Raw genomic sequence first — 19756 nt, forward strand, 5'->3', positions numbered from 1 at the left:
ATGAAAATATACAAACCAAACTATGTACAATACATTACCTCTTTCTTGTATGCTGAGAATCTTTAATTTTAGGATCCCAGCATTTTCTGAAAATTCTGTTCCGTATCTCAGTGAGTTTCAGCCCATATATAATGGGATTTAAAAGAGGGGGGATTATTAAAAATTCCAGTTGTAGGAAGTTACGTAAACTTGGAGGGAAATCCCTTGATCCATATCGACTGAATAATATGTCAAAAAGAATAGCTATTGTAAAATTTATTAATGAAAGTAAATGTGGTAAACAGGTCTTCATAAATATCTTCTTGCTCTCCTTTGATTTTATGCATGCATTGATCAATTTTATGTAAGACAACACAATAAAAGTGACATGTGCTATGACTGAAAAGATTAAACAATACCCATAAACATTATTAATTGTAGTTGATACACAAGACAGTTTCACAACTGACCAGTTGTCACAGTAGGATTTATCAATGTGGGATCCACATAATTGCAACCTGCTTGTTAGCATAAGTCCAATGAACACACCAATAAATGGAAAGGACCACGAATAGAAAATTAATTTGCCGATAGTTTGAGATGTCATTATCATGTGATAGTCCAATGGTTTGCATATTGCAACAAACCTGTCATAAGACATGATAAATAATGTTGCATACTCACACAGAATATAACTGTAGATTACAAATGCTTGTAGTATACAACCATTGTATGAGATCAGATGAGTGTCATACAGTAAATCAGACAGGAATTTAGGGTAGAAACCAGCTGTTCCACACACTCCATTAAAACACAGGTTAGACAGGAAGATGTACATGGGCTCATGGAGTGCTCTCTCTAGAATAATTGTCACAATCAAAGTCAGATTAAATAAATTAATTAACAAATAAACAAATGAAGTCAAAACAAAGTATGTATATTTGTTTGCCTTTGTCTCCTTAAAACCAGTAAGGGTGAACACCATGGTGAAAGATATGTTATCCATGCGGTGAATAAAACCTGTGGGGAAAAAAGATATTCTTAAATAAAACATTTTAATCAGCCAATTCTTTCATTAAATCTGGCATGAAATAAGCAATTGAATATTGAATTTGCTATATCTCTGACAGAAGTACATCATGAACATGAACATATCTGTTCACAGTTGCTGCAATTTCTCTTCACTTAATTTTGCTGAAATACTTTGGGCCTAACCCCATTTTTGAAAGCGATGCTTTGGTCATTTATGAAGAGCACAAAATGTAGACTGTTCCTACAAATAATTCGAAGTTGTCTTGAATTATTATTGATCCAAGAAAAGTATTTCTGTTCTATTCTTACCTGTTTGCCTATAGTGAGATGGAGCTGTTTCTGATATTCTACTGAAAGCAAACTGCTGATCAGTTTTATCTTCTCTCTGCATGATGTCATTGGCCACATTCTATTTGCTGTCCCATGATAATATGAACACTGGGAATTAATTCATAATTTTGCACTCCTTTCCTTTATAATTTAAATTATAAATAATTTTACTGAAGTTTGATTGTATTTTGCATCAATCCAATAAAATATCAAAATTAATTTCCAAGTAATTTAGGCTGACTGAACAATAGATTAAAACATTTTAAGAAGAGTCTCTTGACAGTGCCATTGTTTTCATGCATTAGCCAGACAGTGTCACTTTTATGGGTAGCCATGAGAACTTGGGCTCCAAGCCTTTAGACATGTTTTAATGTTTTTATAGTTTTAAAATGTCATTTTGATTAATATTTAGTAGAACACAATCTTTTACTCTCACCAAGTATAACCAACTCAACACAGTCAACTTCAACATATAATCAAGCATGTGAGGCATGGCAACCTATCTGAGCGTACTTGCCAAATTATAAAATAGTAGGCCATTTACCAGCTACCAGGACATACTGCAAACATTCTCACTATTTGAATCCACACATACAATAAAATGAATCACAAGTGACTTAATTTACAAGCACCTTTATTCATCAGGATCCACTTACAAGGGAAATCTAATTGGATGTTTTAAGATAGGCATTTATTTCTCTCACCAATCTCTCACCAAGAACCTTGATAAAGGTTGCTTTGCATGCTTTCATCTTCATGGGGTGATTTTCTGTCAATAGTGAATGCTTCACGTGGAATGATCTGTTCTTCCTTACTGCTTCATCTTTGACAGGAATTCAACATTGTTTGGATGGGTTCACATCAAGCAGACTCAAAATGAATGATACTGAATGACCTTATTGGGGGTTTTCATGAAACAAAATCAGCATCAGGCAGTAGGTCAGTATGGCATAATGTATTGGTTACCGGTATAACCATGGTTCTCTGAGTGAAGAGACTATTCTATATGTATGGGGAAACTCTGCAAGACACACCACGAGGAGATGGAGCAGTAGCAACCAGTAAGGTATAACACAAACTATATATACAAACATACACTAAGGTTGACCATAGTTGGGGATGACCCAAAGGAAGTGTGCAATTTTGAGGTTATATCATTGCAAAAATGTTGAAGGAGCTGCCCAGGTGGCAGCTGTACATATGTCTCAAGGATGTGGGCCCCACCACCTGGCCCATATGTGCCCCATGTCAAATGTGCCCAAACTCCCAGCAGCAGATGTGAATCTGTGAACTGATATGCCAACTGGATTGTCTTGTCTCTGCTTAGATAAGGGTTTCCCCAGGCATCCTATAAGGTCTTAACCACAGATTCCAGTAGCCCCAAAGTTTGAGGGCCTGGGGAAATGGGTGGAACAGAGTCCCCCTTGCTTGAGACAACAGATATCTCTGGACCGTGTCACAGGGTGCTGTCCGGGAGGGGAGGAATCATTGAGAACCACACCCTGTAAGGCCAGTCTGGAGCTACCAGGCAGCCTCTGGAGAAAGGGACTGAGAAGGCCAAATGGAGGGAAGGCATAAAGTAGGCCTGGGGGCCACCAATGTGCCAGGGTCGTTACCCCAAAGGGGGGCAGTCTCTGCCTAGGGAGCAGAACCGGACACAATCAGTTTACTCCCTGGAAGCAAACCGATGCCGACAGCCCTGATGCCGACAGCCCCGGTCGCCATAATGTCACTACGCCGGACGATGAAGCTGCCGCTCTATAATGGAGTGGAGCCACTGGAGCCCTAACTTGCCAAAGTGCAGGTTGCGGCATGGCATGGCAGATTGGGCGTTGATGAGACCAATGGCCTTAGAAGGGAAGGCCCTCGAACCTCCCCAACCTAGGCCTTATGGAGATACACAGCCACCCGGTCCACCCTGGCACTAGAGTGATGCTTCGTGCAGCTAGCCAATGCCTTTCTGGTACAGATGAGGGACCAGCTGACCAGCCGGAGGTGGAGAGAGGCAGAGTACCGTCCCTGCATTCCCTGACCGTCTACATGAAGTTAAGCTCTCCGGGAAGCAAGCGTTACCTTCCTGGGGCGAAGAGAGGGAAAGAGCATAAGCCCGTCAGTTGCTGACATCTGGTTCTACATGCGGCGCAGCTACCCTGAGTTTGATGCTACAGCCCTGCTACCACTGTGGTGAACCAGGCATCCGCAAATTCCCAGCACCAACCCCCCAGCACAGCCCCAAGACTCTCCCCTCCTCCTACCGTAAAGGGTGGGCCTGTCCCATGTGACGAGCTTGCCGGGCCTGGCATCCTACTACAGACGTTTCATGAGTTTACCATCATTGCAAGCGATTGCACCAGCTCACAGACAAAGCTCAACTGTACAAGTGGGATACCGCCTGTGCCACGACCTTCAACCACCTCTGCACCGCGCTCACAGAAGCCCCCATCCTAGCTTACCCAAACCCCCGCCAAACGTTCTTCGTGGACACTGACACCAGCAATACGGGAATGGGCGCTGTGCTGGCCCAGAGGACAGGTGGACAGTCTTGCTAGAGGCCACCATTGCTGCAGAGACGACCGTAGAGAGGATGTGGACATCCCGCTCATCATGCAATTTCATTGGCAGCTGATTTCCATTTTCCCTTAATTCCATGTCCCCTCTCTGCATCTTCCTACCGGAGAAGCAGGGCATCCCCTTCCTAGTTGGATGGACTGTTCCACAGGCCCTTGTCTAGTTGGTCAGCAGGCGATGAAAAAGTGTGGGGAGGGGAGGAAGGTGGTAGTGGAGTTAAAGAGTATGTACTTTCTGGCAAATGGACAATTGCACAATTTTCCTGGAATACATTCTTTGGAAGAGTTGATGGAGGTAAAGTATAGATATAGGGTGTGCTCCATTATCTGGAAAGTGCATACTCCTTAACAAAATGGCTTTGACTCCACCCACCTCCAGTCCCCTGGTGAAGTTTACGAAGATGTATGTTTGCGCATTAGTCTTTTCATGTTTCCGGGTGACTTCATCATGCTCACGTCCACATACTATGGAAACCCAACCCATAAAAATCTGGCTTTGTTCCAATTTTTTGGGAGATTTTGGGATCACAGTAAATAGTTTGTATAAATTGAGGCGAACCGCAGTGTCAGGTTAGTGTTTTTACCGGTTACTGTATTCTACCATTTTGAAGCTTTAAATGGGCTGACCACATGTACGATCTCTAATTGGCTATGGGAATATGTGTAGGCTCTGCAAAAAATAACAATCATGAGAGGGCTATTTCTTCAACACAGGACGTTCACTTTGATGACAGTGTAACCGAAAACTTCAGTGTAACCCAGTTTTCTTCACTCCCGCTCATTCACTCCTTTGCTCCGCATACTTCTGCTGGAGTGGAGTGGTAGTGGGGGAGTGGAGTGAAAGATAATTGGACGCAGCCACAGAAACATAGATACTGAGTTTGCAATTTGACCTGCGTCTGCGCAGCTGCCATATTGGGGCGGTCAAGTAAACAAATACAATGTGTATTGAGAGATGCAGACATCACTACAAAACCGACTGTAACTCGCTTAATTCTGAACCAATGAAATGAAATTTGGCTTGTTATTTTCTTATTCCATCCATCCATCCATCATCACCCGCTTATCCGGAGTCGGGTCGCGGGGGCAGTAGGCAAAGCCGGGTATTCCAGGCGTCCCTCTCCCCAGCAGCGCATTCTTGCTCCTCCTGGGGGATCCCGAGGCGTTCCCTGGCCAGGAGAGATATATAATCTCTCCAGCGGGCTCTGGGTCTCCCTCGGGGTCTCCGCCCAGTTGGACGAGCCCGGAAAACCTCCAAAGGGAGGCCCCCGCGAGGCATCCTGATCAGATGCCCGAACCACCTCAATTGGCTCCTTTCGACGCGAAGGAGCAGCGGCTCTACTCCGAGCTCCCTCCGGATGTCCGAGCTCCTCACCCTATCTCTAAGGCTGAGCCCGGCCACCCTACGGAGGAAGCTCATTTCGGCCGCTTGTATACGCGATCTCGTTCTTTCGGTCACTACCCAAAGCTCGTGACCATAGGTGAGGGTTGGGACGTAGATCGACCAGTAAATCGAGAGCTTCGCCTTCCGGCTCAGGTCCCTCTTCACCACAACGGTCCGGTGCAACGCCCGCATTACTGCTGACGCTGCACCGATCCGCCTGTCGATCTCACGCTCCCTTCTACCCTCACTCGTGAACAAGACCCCGAGATACTTGAACTCCTTCACTTGGGGCAAAGACTCGTTCCCAACCCGGAAGGAGCAATCCACCGTTTTCCGGCAGAGAACCATGGCCTCGGACTTGGAGGTGCTGACTCTCATCCCGGCCGCTTCACACTCGGCTGCAAACCGCTCCAGTGCGTGCTGAAGGTCACGGTCCGATGAAGCCAGCAGAACCACATCATCCGCAAAAAGCAGAGATGCGATTCTGAGGTCACCAAACCGGACACTCTCCTCACCTCGGCTGCGCCTTGAGATCCTGTCCATGAATACCACAAACAGGACCGGTGACAAGGGGCAACCTTGGCGGAGTCCGACACCCACCGGAAACGTGCTTGACTTTGTGCTGAGAATGCGGACACAGCTCTCACTTTGGTTATACAGGGACCTGATGGCTCGTAACAACGGCCCCGGTACCCCATACTCCCGCAGTACACCCCACAGGGTTCCCCGGGGGACACGGTTGAAAGCCTTCTCCAAGTCCACAAAGCACATGTGGACTGGATGGGCAAACTCCCATGACCCCGCCAGCAACCCTTTTCTTATTATACATTATGATATATATTACATTCAAAACTTTTAGGACTTTTGTGCACATTGTTCCTGAAGTCTGCTGTTAACTCCTATAAATATATATATATATACCGCGGGGTGGCCAGGAAACTTGCTTCAGCTCCGGAGTCGATAAGACCATCCTCGTCTGCCCCTCCCAGGAGATGGTAACCGGGAAACAGGTGCGGTGTTTGGAGGAGACTTCAACAGGAGTCACGCCCACTAGTGCTCCCCCAGTGACTAGTGCGCGTTGGCTTTTCCTGGGCAGTTTGAGACGAAGTGCCCCTCCTGGCCGCAGTAGAGGCATAGCCGGCTTCTCATCCTCCGATCCTTCTCCTCACGGGTCAGCCGGGGACGATCCACCCTCATGGGTTCTGCCTCTCCGGTGTGGTAGGGCGTTCCTCCCGGGGTGAGGGACTGGACCAGACTCTGGGGGTCTCCCCTCGAGACCGAACAGGATGACCTGGGCTCTGGAACCGGAGACGATCACGTAGGCGAGAGTCCACCCGGATGGCCAATGCGATGAGCCGCTCTAAGTTGTCAGGGAGTTCCCGGGTCAGCAACTCGTCCTTGATTCGTTCAGCCAGGCCGTTTAGGAAGGTGTCGTAAAGGGCTTGGCTAGCCCAGCCACAGGATGTCGCCAGAGTCTGGAAGTCGATGGCAAAGTCCGACACACTGCGTTCCCCTGACGCATGCCCAGAATCTCACGTGCTGCTTCACGACCATGCCTAGAGCGGTCGAACATTCGCTTCATCTCTTCCATGAACAGCCCTGAAGTCTGGACACAGGGTAGTCCAGCCTCCCAGACGGCCGTTCCCCACTTCTTAGCGCGTCCCGTGAGTTGTGTGATGATGTAGGCAACTCGGGATCACTCAGTAGGGAAGGTAGAAGGCTGCAGCTGGAAGTTGAGTTGGCACTGGGTAATGAAAGCCCGGCATTCTCCCAGTTCTCCGGCGTACTTCTCGGGGGGCAGAAGGCGAGGTTCACGCACTGGAGCAGGTGGTGCCGTGGGAGCAGCCGCAGCGCTGAGGGGTGGAGCGCCGAAATTGGGGTTCGCAGTCTGGAGGGTCACGGTCAGGTTAGCCAAACAGTCGGACACTGCCCGCAGCTGTTGAGCAAACGCGTCCAACTGCTGCTGCTGGCTTCCCAATGCAGCTCCGTGGTTCCCCAGCACGGACTGCAGCTGGGACTGGTCTGCTGGGTTCATCGTGGTCAGAACGTACTGTTATGTACGGGGCAGAGAACCCAGACACAGACCACAGGATAATCCAAAAATCGTAGTTTAATGTTCAGTGGTCAAAAGCCAAGAGATCCAGTACAAAGCCAAGAACGAAAAGCAAAAGAATAGTTGAAAAACAAGCGAGAGGTCAAAATCCAGGAAACCACAGGGCGAAGGTACAAAAGGGCAAAAACAAACTCGTAGTCAAAAATACAAAACAACACGTCGAAAAACCAGAAGATCAGATGAGCAGAAGAGGGCAAGGCAGGTACAGAAGTCAAGGCAATGGGGTGTCTATCATGAATTTCAATAATAAGGCTTACACAAAATCGGCACTTACTAGGATAAACGTTCTGACAAAGCAGAATACTGAGAGTGGGGTTTAAATACAAGAGGGAAGGTGACAATCTAGGTGGGGCAGAGAAAAACGTGGACTAAACAAATTGACAACAGGTGGGAAAACATAATGGGTTAATAACATAGTAACAGAGGGGAGACGAAAACGCGGACTGGATGCACGAAACCAACATGTAGAAAACATACGGCTCCGGATTAGGGAGTAGACATTGCACAGGTTGAAGACGTAGTGATAGTTAAGAGACAGGTGCGAACACTTCTCTGAAACAAATGAGTAACAAGGGATAGCATAGGAAGGCGGAGTTATAGAACAGCGCAGAAATGCTAAGACATTACGTTAGTGAGTTAGTAACGTGAATATTTCTAAACTACCCAATAAAAGTGATTGTTAGTTAGTTAGTTAGACAGACAGTAAGTGTATTAATTGTATTAGTACTGTACAAAACCTAGATTAGTAGTAGTTAGTAAGAATAGTGCTTTACAACATTTAACTACCAAGACAAAGCAGGAAGTAAGAAAACGTGAGTGACGAAAATAATTGGAAACCTGAAAATACCGTAAACACCTGAATAGCGGGGCACGCAGACAGAGGGGTGACTAGACTGGCAAACATTCAGACGCAGACATAACAGGGGAGGACAATAGAGAACTGTAATGGAAAACATAAACCAGGTAACTATGAAAAATGAATAATAAACAAGAATAAACATAAAAACATACAGAACAAACACAGAAACATTGCACTATATGAAAGATTCTCAACAGCGGGAATAGAGTAGCCTACATATGCAAGCTTTGTGAACCCTACAGTTGCCTACATGTCAATATCCACTTCCATTAATTACAAGACAGTGGCATGAGTCCCATAATTCTTGAGTATAAGAATCCATTTTGATGCGGTTGCTTCAAGCAATATTTTAAATATTGTTTAGGCCTATCTCTAGATCTCTAGAATGTGCAGCTCCTGTTGTAGAAAATTAATGAGATAAATAAGGATTTAACTGACAAATGTACACAAATTTGAAGTATCATCATTCAAAGAAAAGAAATCACTTGCAATAATTTTCTTTTTTTCCAAGCTGATAATTAACATCAGTATTTTTCTTTGCAACAGGTATATCTTTGCTCTGAATCAGAGGGTTTCATATATACAGGTATTGCATAATTCTGACATGGGCAATTCTGATACAAATCAGATGAGGTCGCAGCTAAATCTTAGAAATAGGCAAGCTACCGCCAATGACATTGTGACCACCTCCCACAGATGTCATAGCGACATTGACCCAATGTTGCTGTCGGGGAAGATACAAGAGCTAAAGGTGTGTGTGTGTGTGTGTGTGTGTGTGTGTGTGGGGGGGGGGGGATTATTAGTAACTGCAGTTCCATGAAGTCACGTAAAGTCTGTGGGAAATCCTTTGATCCATATCGACTGAACATTGTGTCAAAAATAATTGCTGTTGTAAAGTTTATTAATGACAGTAAATGTGGTGAGCAGGTCTTCATAAATATGGTCTTGCTTTCCTTTGATTTTATACATGCACTGATCAGTTTCATACATGAGACCACAATAAGACCAACCTGTACTATTATTGTGAAGATTTAAAAAAGCCCATAAGCACTATTGGTTGTAGTTGGTACACAGGACAGTTTCACAACTGACCAGTTATCACAGTAGGATTTATCAATGTGTGCTCCACACAATTGTAACCTGCTTGTTAACAGAACTGCAGGGGTCACAGTAATAAAGGTAAACAACCATGAAGACAAAATTAATCTGCCAGTAGTTTGTGGTGTCATTATGGTGTGGTAATTCAATGGTTTGCATATTGCAACAAACCTGTCATAACCCATTATCACTAAAGTTGCAAAATCACACATTAGGGAACTATAGACTACAAATATTTGTAGCATACAACCATTGTATGAGATGCGATGAGTGTCATATAGTAAATCAGACAGGAATTTAGGTTAGAAACCAGCTGATCCATACAGTCCATTAAAACACAGGTTACACAGGAAGATGTACATGGGCTCATGGAGGGCTGCTCTGGGGCTGCAAGAGTCAAATGCGACTAGAGAGTAAATATACAAACCACATACACAAAGAGATCATACGGTGTACAATACATTATCTCTTTCTTGTATGCAGGGAATCTTTCATTTTAGGTTTCTTACATTTTCTAAAAACTCTGTTACGTATCTCAGTCAGTTTCAGCCCGTATATAATCGGATTTAAAAGAGGGGGGATTATTAGAAACTGCAGTTCCATGAAGTCACGTAAAGTCTGTGGGAAATCCCTTGATCCATATCGACTGAACATTGTGTCAAAAAGAATTGCTGTTGTAAAGTTTATTAATGACAGTAAATGTGGTGAGCAGGTCTTCATAAATATGGTCTTGCTTTCCTTTGATTTTATACATGCACTGATCAGTTTCATATACGAGACCACAATAAAACCAACCTGTACTATTATTGTGAAGATTAAAAAAAGCCCATAAGCACTATTGGTTGTAGTTGGTACACAGGACAGTTTCACAACTGACCAGTTATCACAGTAGTATTTATCAATGTTTGCTCCACACAATTGCAGCCTGCTTGTTAACAGAACTGCAGGGGTCACAGTAATAAAGGTAAACAACCATGAAGACAAAATTAATCTGCCAGTAGTTTGTGGTGTCATTATGGTGTGGTAATTCAATGGTTTGCATATTGCAACAAACCTGTCATAACCCATTATCACTAAAGTTGCAAAATCACACATTAGGGAACTATAGACTACAAATATTTGTAGCATACAACCATTGTATGAGATGAGATGAGTGTCATACAGTAAATCAGACAGGAATTTAGGGTAGAAACCAGCTGATCCATACAGTCCATTAAAACACAGGTTACACAGGAAGATGTACATGGGCTCATGGAGTGCTCTCTCTAGAATAATTGTCACAATCAGAGTCACGTTAAATAAAATAATTAAAATATAAACAAATAAAATAAAAATAAAGTATGTATATTTGTTGGCTTTTGAATCCTTAAAGCTAGAAAGTATGATCATCATACTGAAAGATATGTTGTCCATATGATGAATATGACCTGAGGGGAAAAGCAGTTTTTTTAATGAAACATTTTAATCAGCATATTCTTTAATTAAAACTTGAATAAAATAACCTGTTTACCACATTGTATTTCCGTATTAACAGACATATGCAGAATATGACAGAAGCACATGATTTCAGAATTCACAATAATAAACTTGTGGTTGTCTGACCTATATTGAAAATGTGTAATACTGTCTAATACTGATAATTTCTCAACCAGTATTATGTACAGTACATGTAAAACTTCCAAATGTATTTACATATTAACAGACACGATATTTGCAGACAGAAGCACATCATTTCAGAATTCTCACAATGATAAACTTGTGATTGTCTGACCTACATTGAAAATGGTCAATCTTAGCGTAATACTTTCGAATACTAATAAATATCATCCAGTATTATACAACTTCCAAATGAACCACATGACTTGAAATAACTGGGACTGAAATTTTGGAGTGGGAAGTAATTTGAGTGTGTTACCAGTTAGTAATTAGATTCCCATCATTTTGGATAGTAATGTGAGCCATTAGAGGATGTAGGCTCTAGTAGACTCACCTTTGGATGTGCCGCATCTTATTGAAAGGGGAACTTTAAGGACCAGTATTCATTAAATACAGGTTCATGTATATTAGGGGCCCATACAAATTTCAGTTGTTGAATAATCCAAGAGTACAATTATGCAGTTTCCCTGCTTCATTTTACTTTCAAAATATTTTTCAAAGTATCATTCTGGTCAATTATGAATAGCGCAGCATGTAGAATGTTTGTACGAACAATCTGAAGTGGTCATGAATTGTTCATTCTTACCAGTTTTCCTATAGAGAGATGGAGGTGTTCCAGGTTTTGTCTTGAACTCCCAAAGTCCAAAGCCAACTGCTGGACTGAACTGCAGAGTAGGAGTTTTTTTTTTTAATCTCTTTTCTGCATGACGTAATATGGAATGTCTCATTGTGTGTCCTATGATAATATGAACACTGGGAATTAATTCATATCTTTACTCAACACATTTTCCAGAGATTTCTTGGTTATAAATATTTTGTTAATGCTTTTTCCTAGTTGCCAACAAACAATGCCAAGAGCCCATGTTCCTGTTTTGTCTATTCTCCAGACATTATACAAACTCACAGGATTTAGATGAAGCTTCACATACAGTTTATTAGGTATACCTGTACACAAGCAACGGTTAGAATCCGACCGTCTGACAATGTCTTTCCCTCTCTCTCGCCCCCATTCTTCCTGTCTCTATATACTCTATATACTACTTTCTATATACTCTATATACTGTCCAAAGCTGAAAAAGGCCTAAAAAATATCTTTAAAAAAAAATTAATATATTTTTTAATTCTTTTGTGGGTGTGTTAGTGTAAAAAACACATTTGACATTTCCAAATATTCATTTTCCAAAAGATTTAATTTTACAGAGACATTTTTGTATTTAATTTTAAAAAGCATTACCGGAAGCAATTGACTACTTTTTACATAAAAACTTGAACAAGGCTGTCTGAGATCAGAAGCAAGTAGCCAACCAAAGTCTGCAGAAGAACTGTGGCAAGTTCTCCAACATGCTTGGAACAACCTCCCTGCTGATTGTCTTATAGAACTGCAGGACAGCGTTCGCTATCTCTGAGAAGTGATGCAGTTTTAACGCTGAAGGGTGGTCGCAAAAATATTGATTTAATTCAGTTTTTAACTATTCTGCCAAATTACTAAAATGTAATGTAAAATGTAAAGTACGTTTATTTAGGACCTTTCATTCGCACGGGCCGCCAAATAACGTAGGGATTTTACTCTCTACGCAGGGGTGCAGGTTGTGCACAAAAAGGGATTTGAAAATTTGATCTTCATCTAAGCCTGGTCCGTTTCTGCCCTGGAAAAACGCATGTTTATGTTGTTGGTAAAAGTCTTTTGGACGTTCTGTGCGGCTATGTTTAACCTCCACAGATTTGATCATGGCTGTGGCCTGATCAAAACGTGGCAGGTACTCAGCTATCAACGCTTCACAAACCTTAGGATAGCTAGAACGAACCTTTGGTGGAAGTTGTTCCATAAATGTATGGATATCTCTGGTAGAGTCTTACCTTTTCTTGATTGGTTGCCCTGGGCAGATCCGAGAGACAGTAGGCAACGTCTCTCAAGTAACTCTGAATGTTAAATTCGGAGTCCTTGGGGTCAAATGTGCCAAAGCTCGTCTTTCTCACGCAGAGCTCCAAATAATGAAAGGGAATTCGTTATGAAGTCACAAGACATGAAATTTGAGCCAAAGCTAGTCTCCCTCACACTGGGCGCCAAATAATGTAGGGTCCTCGCACGGGCTGCCAAATAATGTAGGGATTTTACTCTCTACGAAACCGGGGCGCCAATTGATGTTATGTAGCTGTATAACTGCAAAAAGTAATCAGTCTCATAAAATTACTGTTATCAGAAATATTTTGTGCCTTGAACAAAGGAAAGTAAAAGTGGGTGTGTTAGTTATTGTTAGCTGTGAGAAGACTACTTGCGTAGTTTACTCTATATATGCGCAAAAGACGGCAAATCAATTCACGTACACACACATATATATATATATATATATATATATATATATAGCTAACAAAATAAATTCCAATGATAAGACGGCAAATATGGAAACACAGATTCACAAAAACAGTTAAGACTAAACTAAACACTGGCTATGCCTGAATGTTTGTTCTTACTCAGTCCATACGCATTGGATCCAAAAGACGTGCTGTCCTTATAGGAGCTGCGATGATGCAGTGAATGATGTCCTGGAGAGGTGCGCAAAGCTGGGGTGTTAGCATCTTAGCCGCGCGTTGTTGTCTGGTCCGCTCGGTTGCTAGAAGGATGTTCGCTGGTCCTTTTTCCGGGTGGAAAAGTTTGTTGCTGTTGTTCGTTGGTGAGCTTTGCAGGAGTAAACTGATGTAGCGTTCCGCGTACACCAGTTCCCCTCGCTATATGCCACGAAGTTACCGCAAGGTAACTAGGTGTGTCCGTAGGCCTGGTAGTGCGCTGTGCAGCATTCAGCCTCTGCCCGAGTCTCGGAGCAGATGAGCTGAAGCGAATGGCCAAAAAGGGTGCGTCGAAGAAGGGAATGAATAGAAGGAGAAGAAGAAGGATCCCGAGAACATGTCTTGCTCTCATACGGGAAAGTTTATTGATCCCACCATTACGGGATTGGCTGAACCGAGCTAGACGTCATGCGGGGTGGACGTCGTGGAATTGTCCTGTGGGATTGTGGGAAATGTGGATCCTACACATTGAATTATTTTTGAAAGAATCTTATCTGTACAGAATGTTATACAGGTGCCTAAGACTATTGCACAGTACTGTAAGTGTGAATTTTTTGTTCATGTCAGACAGGGTGGTTTGAGTATCTCTGAAACTGCTTCTGGGATTTTCACGCACACCAGTCTCTAGAGTTTATAGAGAATGGTGCAAAAAACAAAAAATATCCAGTTAGCAGCAGTTGTATGGGCAAAAATGTCTTGTTAATGAGAGAGGTCAGAGGAGAAAGGCCAGACTGGACGGTGACAGTACCTCAAATAACCATGTGTTACAACAGTGGTATGTAGAAGAGCATCTTTGAAAACACAATGCGCCAAACATTGAAGTGGATGGGCTACAGCAGCAAAAGACCAATAAGACTAAATAAATAAGTCTAATAAATACCTAATTAAGTGCTCACAATTTCTTGCATCTCATTCATCAACATGTATTCTAATCAATGCCAACACACTTCAACCAAACATGTCTTCAAAAACCACCCAACATGGGAAGAGGTAGATAAATGAACTATTTAATAATCCCACTGATGACAGTGGAAAAAAGGTAACCAATGCTATTTTCACGTGAAAACTGTAATTCACATTAAAATAAAGGGGCAAAGTGCAAACATGCAAATTACCTAATGTGACTTATTTTCTGAAGATTTTAATTGACATGTTAAAACGGCCAATCGCACATGAAAATGTCCGGTTCACATGTGACATTTTCTTTTTGCTTGCAAACAATGAAAAGAAAGCAAAAAATATTCTGTAGCAGTTAGCAAGAATAATAATATTCATTAAAAAAGCACAATGCAATCTGGCTTGAGCACCTCCCTCTCTTCCTTTGTTACGGACAGCAAATCTGGGCAAGGTCCCCACAGGGTAGAAGGTTTCTGTATCCACCTGCCCTGTTGGTCCGCAAATTCCTCTGAGGGTTATAGTCTAGTCTGTGCCCTGTGTAGGCCTATGGAGCTAAATACAGTACAGCGGTTCGGCCAGGAGGTCCACCACACAGGCTGCCAGGTCCTCCAGGGTTATAGCCCTCGCCTTTTTGTACGGCTCTCCAGAACTACTGCTGCATCAGCCTGCCTTGGCTTTGTGATGTTTTTCTAAACCCCCTGGCAAAACAAAAATAAACCAAAAGAAAATGAGAAAGTACAAATAAAATGTTATCTGTCTGCATTACCCACCAGTTTAGCTCAGAGATGAGGTGGCCACAGTGTCGTATGGGGAACTAACAAGACAAACACAAAAATTATTTTATTTATTTTATTCAGTCCTTAAAATCAAACAAAGGAAATATTCACCATATCAGAATATGAATATGGAAGGTGGTACAAAAAAAGTCTAAAAGGATTCTAGGTTACAATGTCAAACTCTTACAGGGGCCGTGTGGCGAGAAGGTCCCTGCTTTTCAAACCTGAGATGGGTCCAATAGTTAGGCAGTTGGAAGAAAGTGTAATGATTTGCAGTGCATCACAGCTGCCATCATGCCTGTGAATGGGCCTGACACTGCATTGTCTTCCAGGCCACTGATACATTTGAGGTGCTGAGGGAAGAGTGCATGACAAACCATAGGAGAAAATGGAGCTACAACAGTCAAATGCAACTAGAAGAGAGTAAATGTACAAACCACATATACACATACATTATCTCTTTCTTGTATGCGGACAATCTTTGATTTTAGGTTTCTTGCATTTTCTGAAAACTCTGTTACGTATCTCAGCCAGTTTCAGCCCATATATAATGGGATTTAAAAGAGGGGGGATTATTAGAAACTCCAGTTGCAGGAAGTTACGTTAACTGTTTCGAAAATCCCTTGATCCGTATCGACTGAACATTACGTCAAAAAGAATAGCTCTTGTAAAATTAATTAATGAAAGTAAATGTGGTAAACAGGTCTTTATAAATATCTTCTTACTCTCCTTTGATAGTATGCATGCTTTGATCAATTTTATATAAGACAACACAATAAAACTGGCATGTGCTATTACTGAACAGATTAAGAAATATCCATACATGATATTAATTGTAGTTGGTACACAAGACAGTTTCACAACTGACCAGTTGTCACAGTAGGGGATCCACATAATCTCAATCTCTTTGTTAATATAATTCCAATGAACACAGCGATCAATGGAAATGACCATGAATACAAAATTAATCTGCCAATAGTTTGAGATGTTATTATCCTGTGATAGTCCAATGGTTTGCATATTGCAACAAACCTGTCATAAGACATTATCATTAATGCTGCATACTCACAAAGTATATAACTGTAGATTATAAATGCTTGTAGTAGACAACCATTGTATGAGATGAGATGAATGTCATTAAATAAATCAGACAGGAATTTAGGGTGGAAGCCAGCAGTTCCATACAGTCCATTAAAACACAGGTTACACAGGAAGATGTACATGGGCTCATGGAGTGCTCTCTCTAGAATAATTGTCACAATCAGTGTCAGATTAAATAAATTAATTAACAAATAAACAAATGGAAAAACAACAGTATGTATATTTGTTTTCTTTTGCTTCCTTAAGACCAGTAAGGGTGAACACCATATTGAAAGATATGTTGTCCTTATGGTGAATTAAATGTTCACATCAACCATCACAATGGGGGAAAAATGTGATCTAAGTGACTTTGACCATGGAATGATAGTTGGTGGCAGGCAGGGTGGTTTGCGTATCTCAGAAACTACTGATCTCCCGGGATTTAGCAGAGAATGCCATGAAAAAAAACAAAAAAACCCAGTGAGCAGCAGTTCCTCGGGCAGAGACATAGGCCAGATTTCTCAATGAGAGAAGGGCCAGACTGGTTGAAGGTTACAGTAACACAGATAGCCACTCATTACACCAGGGGTATGCAGAAGAGCTTCTCTGGACACACAACGCGTCAAACCACCAAGTGGGTAGGTTACAGCAGACTTAATAAGTTAAAAAAAGAAGTCTAATGTACAGTACTGTGCAAAAGCCTTAGGCACCTGTATAACATTCTGTACAGATAAGATTCTTTCAAAAATAATTCAATGAAAGGTCCTAAATAAATGTACTATACATTTTACATTACATTTTAGTAATTTGGCAGAATAGTTAAAAACTGAATCAAATCAATTAAATTGACATCCTGCATGCCTGGAATGTTCTCCTGTAGCACCAGCCCTATGAAAATATACAAACCAAAGACATTGTACTATGTACAATACATTACCTCTTTCTTGTATGCTGAGAATCTTTAATTTTAGGATCCCAGCATTTTCTGAAAATTCTGTTCCGTATCTCAGTGAGTTTCAGCCCATATATAATGGGATTTAAAAGAGGGGGGATTATTAAAAATTCCAGTTGTAGGAAGTTACGTAAACTTGGAGGGAAATCCCTTGATCCATATCGACTGAATAATATGTCAAAAAGAATAGCTATTGTAAAATTTATTAATGAAAGTAAATGTGGTAAACAGGTCTTCATAAATATCTTCTTGCTCTCCTTTGATTTTATGCATGCATTGATCAATTTTATGTAAGACAACACAATAAAAGTGACATGTGCTATGACTGAAAAGATTAAACAATACCCATAAACATTATTAATTGTAGTTGATACACAAGACAGTTTCACAACTGACCAGTTGTCACAGTAGGATTTATCAATGTGGGATCCACATAATTGCAACCTGCTTGTTAGCATAAGTGCAATGAACACACCAATAAATGGAAAGGACCATGAATAGAAAATTAATTTGCCGATAGTTTGAGATGTGATTATCATGTAATAGTCTAATGGTTTGCATATTGCAACAAACCTGTCATAAGACATGATAAATAATGTTGTATACTCACACAGAATATAACTGTAGATTACAAATGCTTGTAGTATACAACCATTGTATGAGATCAGATGAGTGTCATACAGTAAATCAGACAGGAATTTAGGGTAGAAACCAGCAGTTCCATACAGTCCACTAAAACACAGGTTACACAGGAAGATGTACATGGGCTCATGGAGAGCTCTCTCTAGAATAATTGTCACAATCAGAGTCAGATTAAATAAATTAATTAACAAATAAACAAATGAAGTCAAAACAAAGTATGTATATTTGTTTGCCTTTGTCTCCTTAAAACCAGTAAGGGTGAACACCATGGTGAAAGATATGTTATCCATGCGGTAAATAAAACCTGTGGGAAAAAAAGATATTCTTAAATAAAACATTTTAATCAGCCAATTCTTTCATTAAATCTGGCATGAAATAAGCAATTGAATATTGAATTTGTTATATCTCTGACAGAAGTACATCATGAACATGAACATAACTGTTCACAGTTGCTGCAATTTCTCTTCACTTAATTTTGCTGAAATACTTTGGGCCTAACCCCATTTTTGAAAGCGATGCTTTGGTCATTTATGAAGAGCACAAAATGTAGAATGTTCCTACAAATAATTCGAAGTTGTCTTGAATTATTATTGATCCAAGAAAAGTATTTCTGTTCTATTCTTACCTGTTTGCCTATAGTGAGATGGAGCTGTTTCTGATATTCTACTGAAAGCAAACTGCTGATCAGTTTTATCTTCTCTCTGCATGATGTCATTGGCCACATTCTATTTGCTGTCCCATGATAATATGAACACTGGGAATTAATTCATAATTTTGCACTCCTTTCCTTTATAATTTAAATTATAAATAATTTTACTGAAGTTTGATTGTATTTTGCATCTATCCAATAAAATATCAAAATTAATTTCCAAGTAATTTAGGCAGACTGAACAATAGATTAAAACATTTTAAGAAGAGTCTCTTGACAGTGCCATTTTTTTCATGCATTAGCCAGACAGTGTCACTTTTATGGGTAGCCATGAGAACTTGGGCTCCAAGCCTTTAGACATGTTTTAATGTTTTTATAGTTTTAAAATGTCATTTTGATTAATATTTAGTACAACACAATCTTTTACTCTCACCAAGTATAACCAACTCAACACAGTCAACTTCAACATATAATCAAGCATGTGAGGCATGGCAACCTATCTGAGCGTACTTGCCAAATTATAAAATAGTAGGCCATTTACCAGCTACCAGGACATACTGCAAACGCTCTCACTATTTGAATCCACACATACAATAAAATGAATCACAAGTGACTTAATTTACAAGCACCTTTATTCATCAGGATCAACTTACAAGGGAAATCTAATTGGATGTTTTAAGATAGGCATTTATTTCTCTCTGGATAAAGAATCTCTCACCAAGAACCTTGATAAAGGTTGCTTTGCATGCTTTCACCTTCATGGGGTGATTTTCTGTCAATAGTGAATGCTTCACGTGGAATGATCTGTTCTTCCTTACTGCTTCATCTTTGACAGGAATTCAACATTGTTTGGATGGGTTCACATCAAGCAGACTCAAAACGAATGATACTGAATGACCTTATTGGGGGTTTTCATAAAACAAAATCAGCATCAGGCAGTAGGTCAATATGGCATAATGTATTGGTTACCGGTATAACCATGGTTCTCTGAGTGAAGAGACTATTCTATATGTATGGGGAAACTCTGCAAGACACACCATGAGGAGATGGAGCAGTAGCAGCCAGTAAGGTATAACACAAACTATATATACAAATATACACTAAGGTTGACCATAGTTGGGGATGACCCAAAGGAAGTGTGCAATGTTGAGGTTATATCATTTCAAAAATGTTGAAG

At 41.1% G+C, this 19756-nt stretch overlaps 3 protein-coding genes and 2 pseudogenes across 3 annotated transcripts; all 5 read right to left on the reverse strand.

The window, feature by feature from the left end:
- Window positions 1-34: 34 nt before the first annotated feature.
- LOC133133310 (olfactory receptor 52B2-like) lies at window positions 35-985 on the reverse strand. The gene has a single exon (XM_061249417.1). It carries the CDS (start codon window positions 983-985, stop codon window positions 35-37), a length of 951 nt encoding a protein of 316 aa, XP_061105401.1.
- An 8079-nt stretch (window positions 986-9064) lies between these two features.
- LOC133133311 (olfactory receptor 52E4-like) lies at window positions 9065-9825 on the reverse strand (annotated as a pseudogene).
- LOC133133312 (olfactory receptor 52E4-like) lies at window positions 9825-10775 on the reverse strand. The gene has a single exon (XM_061249419.1). The coding sequence runs from the start codon at window positions 10773-10775 to the stop codon at window positions 9825-9827; it is 951 nt and encodes a 316-aa protein (XP_061105403.1).
- Window positions 10776-15709: 4934 nt separating this feature from the next.
- LOC133133313 (olfactory receptor 52E4-like) lies at window positions 15710-17251 on the reverse strand (annotated as a pseudogene).
- Window positions 17252-17269: 18 nt separating this feature from the next.
- On the reverse strand, window positions 17270-18220 carry LOC133133314 (olfactory receptor 52D1-like). The gene has a single exon (XM_061249420.1). It carries the CDS (start codon window positions 18218-18220, stop codon window positions 17270-17272), a length of 951 nt encoding a protein of 316 aa, XP_061105404.1.
- Between the last annotated feature and the right edge of the window lie 1536 nt (window positions 18221-19756).

This window comes from Conger conger, chromosome 7 (assembly GCF_963514075.1).
Source record: "Conger conger chromosome 7, fConCon1.1, whole genome shotgun sequence".
Lineage (NCBI taxonomy): Eukaryota > Metazoa > Chordata > Actinopteri > Anguilliformes > Congridae > Conger > Conger conger.

Coding starts and splice junctions, on each gene's coding strand:
- LOC133133310 (XM_061249417.1), bottom strand. CDS start 985: ATGGATAACATATCTTTCACCATGGTGTTCACCCTTACTGGTTTTAAG.
- LOC133133312 (XM_061249419.1), bottom strand. CDS start 10,775: ATGGACAACATATCTTTCAGTATGATGATCATACTTTCTAGCTTTAAG.
- LOC133133314 (XM_061249420.1), bottom strand. CDS start 18,220: ATGGATAACATATCTTTCACCATGGTGTTCACCCTTACTGGTTTTAAG.